This window comes from Wyeomyia smithii, chromosome 3 (genome assembly GCF_029784165.1).
Source record: "Wyeomyia smithii strain HCP4-BCI-WySm-NY-G18 chromosome 3, ASM2978416v1, whole genome shotgun sequence".
Classification (NCBI taxonomy): domain Eukaryota; kingdom Metazoa; phylum Arthropoda; class Insecta; order Diptera; family Culicidae; genus Wyeomyia; species Wyeomyia smithii.
In genome coordinates, this window is record NC_073696.1 from 259,521,083 (window position 1) to 259,529,724 (window position 8,642).

Sequence of the window (8,642 nt, forward strand, 5' to 3'; positions counted from 1 at the left end):
ACTTACAAATAACAAACTTCATAACAATTTGATATGTGGCTCAAAGGTCATGGAAAGAAAAGAAATTTAAAGACTATTTAAAACTATACCTGCTTTGATCGATATATGTGGCCTCAACATAATTTGAATGAGGTATCGTACTTTTTGAATGTTCCAAATTCATTGATTCCTTGCGATGTGTTAAAAGCCTGCAAATGCACGACGAATCGGCCATAGGATATGTTCAAAGTCAAATAACAAATCGTTTGAAATGATTGAGTTTATCGAAATAACAATATCCTCGACTTTTGGCTTCTGTACATCGCCTTAATTCTGAATATATTTATATTGGGTGGTATTCGGTCATTTTCAGCAGATTTTCTGTCATCAATCTGACACCAGAAATACCCATATTGGGAGGTATTTAGTTATTTTGGTTGTTTTCCAGAAACTAAAAGTGGTCGTCTTTAAATTCAAAATGGTTTCCAGGGTCAATGTTTGGTTTCTATGCATCATCTCGATTACGGAAATATTCATATTGAGTATTATTCGGTCATTTTCGACTGTTTCCTAAAAGTTGCCATTTAGCAATTCAAAATGGTGCCTGAGGACAATTGTTAGCTCATTGCATCATTCAAGTTTCAGAGATACTCATATTGGATGGTTTTTAGTTATTTTAGGCTATTTTTCACAAACCGGAAGTCGCCATCTTGGATTTCAAAATGGTATTTAAGATAGTTTCTAGCCTCTGAGCGTCATTCTGGTTGAAGAAACACACATATTGGGTGTTATTCGATCATTTTCGGCTGTTTCCCAGGAACCGGAAGTCGCCAACCTAGAAACCAAAATGGGGTGTGTGGTCGATTTCAGCTGCTTTGTATCATTCTAGATCCGCAGGTACTCATGTCAGACGAAAATCGGCCAGTTTTGGCTGTTTCCCAGAAACTAGAAGTTGCCATCCTACAATTCATAGTGGTGTTCTTGCAACATTCTGGCTCCGGAGATACTCATATTGGGTGGTATTTGGTCACTTTGGGCTGTTTTTCAGAAACCGAGAGTCGTCATTTTGAACTTTAAAATTGCCTGTAAAACCAATTTCTGTCATCTGAGCGTAGTTCTGATCCGAAAACATTCATATTGAATGGTATTTGGTCATTTCCGGCTGTTTGCCAGACACCGGAAGTCACCATCTTAAAATTCAAGATTGTGTCTGTGATCAATTTTTAGCTTCTGTCTTCTGGTTCCGGAGATACTCATATTTAATGGGAATCGTCCATTTCAGGCTGATTTCCAGAAACCGGAAGTTGCCATCTTACAATCCAAAATGTTGCCTGAGGTCGATTATGGAACATATTTGTTACCACTAGAACATTCACCTGCCAAATTTGGTTCCATTTAGTTGGTTAGCTCTCGAGATGTGCAGAAATTCGTGTTTCATTTGTATGGCATCCCTCCCTTCCAAAAGAAGGAGGGGTGTCAAAACATTATGGACATATTTTTTATCCCTTAAAACATCTACATGCCAAATTCGGTTTCATTTGCTTGGTTTGTTCTTGAGTTGTGCAGAAATTTATGTTTCATTTGTATGAGACACCTCCCTTCCAGAAAAGGGAGGGGGTCTCAAACTATCATAGGAACCTTTATAGGCACCAAAAACCCCTACATACAAATTTTCACGCCGATCGGTTCGGTAATTTTCGAGCCTATATGGATCAGACAGACCGGACTGCATTTTTATATGTATAGATTACAACATCAATATTTTTTAAGAGTGAATATATATTTATTGGATTGAAGCGTTCATGTAAATCTATTTTTACAAATAAAAGTTTGAATGAGAAAGGCTGGGTCTGACCGCTAGGTGGATTAATTTAGGTTTTTAACTAGTAGTAAGTTTTTCTCAGCCCCTACTGAACCGATTTAGCTGAATGAAAAAATAGATTATCGAACGTGTTACATAGCTTTTTTCGATATCTTAATCTTTCAATGTTTTATGAAATTGTGATTTTTCCTGAAGAAAAAAATTTTTTTTTTACTAAAGTGGCCGTCGCGACGCGCTATATTTGTATCCAAGACACGCAAAAAACATCTTTAAATATACCTTATTTATTAGCCGAAATACCCGAGCACATCCCTTTACTCGAAACATCCGAAAAAATACGACAATTCGTTTTTTTTTTTCGTCTTTTCAGAGTAGGGTCCCCCTTAAACCCATTCCCGGCGGAGAGAAATCAGTTTTTATTTAAAAAAAATGAAATTTAAACTGACATTCAATGCAACCTTCCATTGCATAGTCTGCAATAATATATTTTCCCGATATTCCACCGCTGGAATAAAGAGCCGATACTTGACACCTTTTTTCCCGTGGAAGAAACAGCGAATGCAGCACGGCAATGAAATAAGTAGGCAACAAAAAAAAGAGTAGCGATGAAGTTTTTTTTCTTGTGTCAGGGACAAATCCAAGAATTAAAAAACAAGAATGTCGGAAAAGAGAATTGTTTACCTCCGGTGTTTCAGTATGAGATTTGAATGAGTTTAATAAAATCTATTTATCTCATTTATTTATTTTTTTCGTCTAGTCTAGTCTAGTCTAGTCTACACTAACACAGCCAGTACTTGAAAGGATCCTGGAAAATTATATCCACCATTTAAAAAAAAAATGGTTTCCATACATTTTTCTTGTCAACGACCAGGCCTACTGTGTAGCACAATATAATCTAAGAACGGGAGCAATCCGTACCAACCGATCCGTATGTAAAAAGTAATATAATTCGTTGGGAGTGACAAAGCTAAGAAAGTACACTCCTTTGTTGACCAATCTCCTGCGATGGAACATAGGTATTCCCTCCTTATGTCCGGGTTTAGAAACCAAGAATATAGCGCCTTTACTCGCTTTCTTATTTATTTATTTTTTTCGTCGAACAAAAGTAGACTGCATATATTTATAATCAACTTACATGCTATATGTTATTTATACTTGTTAAAGAAAAAAAGTGATTTTACCTAATTAATTAAAAATAACATTACTTCATTCGGTTGAAGATTGTTACAATGTTTCAAGTATATAATAGGAATTGTTTTTGCACTGATTCTATTCTGTCTACATGAGTTGCAGAAAACGGAGACCATCCGATATTGAGCTGACATAGTGATTACAAAGTGATTTCATTGTGTATGAATCTTGAAAGTTCAAGCAGAAAGGTTTTATAAAACTGAACATGTTACTTGCCTTATTGATAATTGTATTGTAATGATCAGTGAATGTTAAGTTTCAGTTAAGTTTGACTCCTAAGTCCCTAACTCGTTTACATTTCTCTACTATCTGATCTCTCAAAGAAATAATAATGTTTACTTTTTTTTCCTGCCAAAAGCAATCAAACGACATTTTTTTTACGTTCAGCTAATGAAGGCTTTTTTTACACCTAGTAAAAAAATATTTTATCTCGTTACGAAAAATGTATACATCACTATCGTTTTTAATTTCAATGAAAAGTTTCATATCGTCGGCACAAAAAAGAGTTTTTTAATGTTTTAGAATAGAGAAAATGTCGTTTACAAATAATATAAATAGTAGAGGGTCCAAGTGAGAGCCTTGAGGAACTCCTGAGGTTACCTGAATAGGTTTCGAAAGTCTAGCTTCGAATTTGACTGTTTGTTGACGATCTAGCAACAAACTTGATTCGGGCAGTCTCCAATTTTACCAGTGAAAAAAAAGCATGAAATTTTTGACATCGAAAATGTGAAATCTCCAGATCTGGTGTTGTTTCTGAAAATGTTATTTTCACGTTGACTTTCTGGGAATCAGAAAGTTTTGGAGCTGGAAAACTCTCCCACAAAGCCAATTTTCGAAAAAAAAAACAATTTTTAGGACAACATTGCATTTTGAAGTTGCAGCATTTCAGAGAGAGATTCTATCATTAAAATGTTATATGATTTCGAGATTGCGTGATTTTGAAATTAATGAATTTCGGGAATCCGGGATCCCAGAAATTTTGGTTTTTTTTTTCAATCCTAAAATTTTAAGACATTTAAATTTTTGCATTCAAATATTTTAAAATTCTAGGGATTCATAATATAGGGAGTTCAGGTTCTTGAGGGTTTAAGGTTTTAAAATGTTAAGAATTTAAGATTTAGGGATTTCAGAATTTCAAGATTTAAGGATAAGAGAATTTTAAAATTTGAATATTCAAGGATTTAAGCACTTATAGACTAAACAATTCAATAAATCGATAAATATAACAAAGTCCTGAATTTAGTAATTTGGAGATTTAAGTTTATTAGAGTTTGAAGGTTTTTGGATTTGAAAATTGATTTCAGGAGTTTAGGATTTAAAGAAAATTGGATTTTTAGATTTTAAGATTTTATAACAGTAAGATCATTGGAATTTGAGATTTCAGGTTCCTAAAATCTCTGAAACTAATATATTTAGGATATTTGGATTATTGAACTTCAATTTTTCGGGATTTGATCATTGTAAGATTGGAGAATCATCAAACTTTTTGAGTTGCAGTGTGCGACTCTAAATTTATTATATTTTGGACATTGAGCATTTTATAAATTAAGGTCGCTTTTCAAGCGGGTTTTTTTACGCTGCTTTTTTACGCAGAATCCGGAATTTACGCGGGAGAGGCCTGCAAGAAGGCCAACTAAGTGCTGTGCGCGTTCTGCCTCTACGTAAGTTTTTAGTCATAAAGACAGTTTTCTTGAATGTAATAATAGTACAATTAGTGGAATCCCAAAGTTTAAGTTCTCCTGCTTCCCGCCATAGTGAAGGAGAAAATCGGATGATCGTTCGGAGCATGATAAGTATAATTTTATTTTTAAGTCTTGTTTACTTGAGCACAGTCGGATCAGTCACGAAAAGTACCGATTATTTTTAACGATCGCAGCGCCACCGCCGTTCGCTGGCGGGTAGATGATTTGACAATTGGGGCTGTTCTGATGTGAATGAAAAAAACCGATAGTTTCAGCAGTTCTTTAATAGATGGCAATATACAAACAGTTGCGCTCACTGATGTGATTTGTTAGCAAATTAGCGGCAGTATCCCATTAATTTCACGTATAATGTCTCATAACGGTGTATAACATGAAGAAATTCTTAACTTAATCTTTGAGAACTTTACGAGAAGTAAGTCAATTTTTCCTTCATATATTGATATATGAAGACTATAAATACTCACAGAAATTATTGGAAAAATCAATTAAACACTTTAAGTACTTTGAGCTTGTGTTTTTCGATTTTCAAGCTTTTGGTTATATGTTTCAGCTAAATTGTTTAAATAATTATGATTAAACTTTGGGGCGGCGTGACATGAATTAACGACAACTGTACTATGATAAATTTGGCGGTTTGAGCTGAAATTTATAAATATGTTTGGCGTTTCTGTATTTTTATAAATTCTCAGGCTTTTCAAGATAGTTTTTACGTTCCTGCCTAACCCCCTCAATCCAACTCTGTAGTACTTACGGGAGTGGCACTGAGTCGGTGGCCTCTCATTAAGTAAGTGTTACATCATCAATATCCTTTCTAATATCCCCAAGCTACGGTAAAGATGAGCGTGGCCAGCAATGATGACTATCGGGCCTACTTCATCTCAGATTGGTTTAAATGTTACTCCCAAACATTGTACCTCATACAATCCGAGTGAAAGCGTTAGTCATCAGTTTGCAATCTACGAAATATACCGTGCTTACGCTACGCTACGCTAGAATCCGGAATTTACGCGGTTTTTTTTACGCGGATTCCAGAATTTACGCGTTTTTTACGAGGATTCCGGAATTTACGCGGTTTTTTTGCGCGTTTTTTTTCGCGGCATGAATCCCCCGCGTAAAAAGCGACTTTAGTGTGTTTATATCTTATTTTAGAATTTAAGACTCGAGGATATATAGATACAAGATCTTTGAGATTAGGACATTCAAACTAAACTTAAGTTGCTTTTTACGCGGAACATGTAGTTTATGTAGATTTTCCAGACAATTAGTTAATTTATTTCATGGTCTCCCCATTCCCCTAAGCAGCGTTCACATATGAATTATTTTAATATGCTATTTTTATTCTATTTTAGCTGGAGGCACCGTTCCAAAAGGTGCGAGCGCGCTGTGGTGGCTATTGCGGAACTTGTTCAGTGTCCCAAAGTAGTGGATTGTTCCTAGAATTGGTTTAAGCAATAACTGCAGCCAAACCTGCGTGCCAGTCGTCTAGTGTAAATGATCCACATTGAAATACGTCATTTACAACAACAACAACAACAGTAGCAACAACGCAATCCTGCCAAGGGGCAGTGGCGATGTTGAACCGGCCCATCAAGTAATTGCATTTGTTTAGATGGAAATCGCATGAGATCGACGACCAGAGCTGCCACTGACAAAAACTTGTACTATTTTGTGCCAACACAACCACACATTATTTTAAGCAAAAAAAGAGTATTTATTGAAAACAAAAAATGCCTTAAACACAGCAACTCAATCTGTGCTTTATAAGTAAGAAAAATCTTTTTCAAACTTTGAAAAAGATGTTCACAATAAACAAAAGCGAAAAAACAGATCCTGCGAGAGTCGATCTGGCAAAAGGAGCAGTGCTGCCAGCTAGAGAGCAAATCAAGACTGACGAAAGGTTGGAGCTTATTTTAACGAGTAATTTACTGCTGTAGCGGCAGCGGAACCGTCTGTAACCGCAGATTGACACTCGCAGCCACCTGATCAATCACCTCCTCCTGTCCCAGTTGTTCAGTTTTATCGAGCAAATTGTGACAGTGCGGAACGCTTTGGATATTATTAAATTCATAAGAGCTATACTATAAACCACTTGACATTGTTAATGTGTGTGTGCTTCCATGTTAGTAGTTAGCCGACCGCTTGCGAAACGAATTGTTCAGATTTTTTACCCTTACTAAAACCAACAAATGTGTCATAATGTGCCTCGAAACTCAAAGTGCTTTCTACGGAAACAATCGAATCGTCTAGGAACTCACCAAAGTACAAAAAGTTTTGGAATCTCAATGTGAGTCTTCTGGAAGACTTATTAAACTGCGTTCAAAAATACTCAACTGTAGCTTAAAATCAATACAAACATTATTCGCAGCATACCACTAATCGTATCTCAACTAAGTATTATACAGAAGCTCCTCAATGTCCTATCAATTATATTTAAAAATAAATACTAGAGAATAGTGAAAAAAGGCAAACAGTGTTCAAACGAGTAGAAAGCATTGAATGAGCCACTTTGTGCGAACAAACGGGCCCACAGTTCATAGGAAGAAAAGTTTTTTTTAGTGTTCTAACAAAGTTTTTTGTCCGAGAAAAAGCACAATTTGTTTAGAGAAAGTTTTGGCAATCTAGGTTTAGTAAAACAAGTCGACAATCTGCCGCCCCGTCAACGTCAACAATGTGAAAAAAAACAACAACAACGGAATGTATCTACAAGGAAGCATCATACTGCCATACCTAGATGTAGCGTTACGTCCTACGATTGTTCGTAAAAATTATCTAACTTCTCGAGTTCTAGATTATAGATGTTTTTTGTTTGTCATTTGTACTTTCAACAAATGCCACCGCCAAGAGAAACCTTAAAATATATAATACTTTAGGACTATAGAAGCATACTAAAACCTGAACCAATACCGTTTGAGTTAGTTTGGGAGAAAAGTATTATACACTGGTCAATTTTTTTAACTTTTGATAAACCAACCGCAATCGCATCGGGATGGAATAATATTCTTACTATTCCCCCGTTTTTTATATATGATAAAATGAATCCAAAAACAAACGCAAGAGAGGAACCAAACTCTTAACGACTATTCCTTGTAAATATCACCGTGACTAAGCTATAGCGTTAAAGTTTAAATTCCTAAATCCCCGACCGTCGACTCCATCCCGTTTTTATCACAAGCTGTCAAAAGCGATCCAACTACAAAATTCTGCTGAAAAATTTATTATATTTTTTGCACATCCGCGATTGTTTTAGACAAAATATATTTATTTATTGAAAATTTACAAACTAGGTAAATTTAGTTATTAGTTAGTTTCTAGCACAGTTAAGCGGTGCTTTTGTGTAATTTTTTGCCATATCTAATAATAAAGAATGCTATACCACTGTCAATACATGCATATATTGTGAGGAAAAAATACGTATTTGCAAGCATTGTACTGTTTTTTTTTCTTTTGTCGAATTAGCACGACCCAAAATCGAACATCTTTGAAGGATTTTAATTAAAAGAAGAAAAAGTTTGAATAATACAAGCGTAAAAGTATAACCCAAGTTGCCGTACAGTAGTGTTAAATGTTATGAAATTTTGAGTAATAAAATTGTTCGCAAAAGAAACTTGTCAATGATACGTACTGCGAAAGCGTTTGTTCTTTTTTCTTTCCAGTGCAATCCGAATGCCCCTGTTTGCGCCTGTCGTGCGACTACCCCCATAACTTCCAACAGCAGAGGCGGGAGCGAGCAAAGCTCGATGCAAAGCTTAACGTTTGTCTTCTACAACATAAATCTTTTAAAAGAATAATAGGTCGAACATGAGATGTAGCGGATCGCAAAGAGTAGAATCCACGTGATATACAGAAGCTAAAGTCAACTGATGAATACTAATCGACTGTGCAGAGAAAACTGAAGAATTTTATAGGACTGCAACCGAAATGGCTGTCAAACAAATAAAAAAAATCAG

The 8,642-nt window shown here is 35.4% G+C and overlaps 1 protein-coding gene across 4 annotated transcripts in view; it reads left to right on the forward strand.

The window, feature by feature from the left end:
* LOC129727642 (A disintegrin and metalloproteinase with thrombospondin motifs 20) overlaps positions 1–8,305 on the forward strand; it is a 477,347-nt gene extending 469,042 nt beyond the window's left edge. For all 4 annotated transcript variants that reach the window (XM_055685645.1, XM_055685647.1, XM_055685648.1 and 1 more), the window contains one exon: positions 6,045–8,305. In XM_055685645.1, the coding sequence (XP_055541620.1) occupies positions 6,045–6,143 (99 nt within the window). In that variant the 3' untranslated portion in view covers positions 6,144–8,305. The remainder of the gene's footprint in view (positions 1–6,044) is intronic.
* The last annotated feature ends 337 nt before the right edge of the window (positions 8,306–8,642 follow it).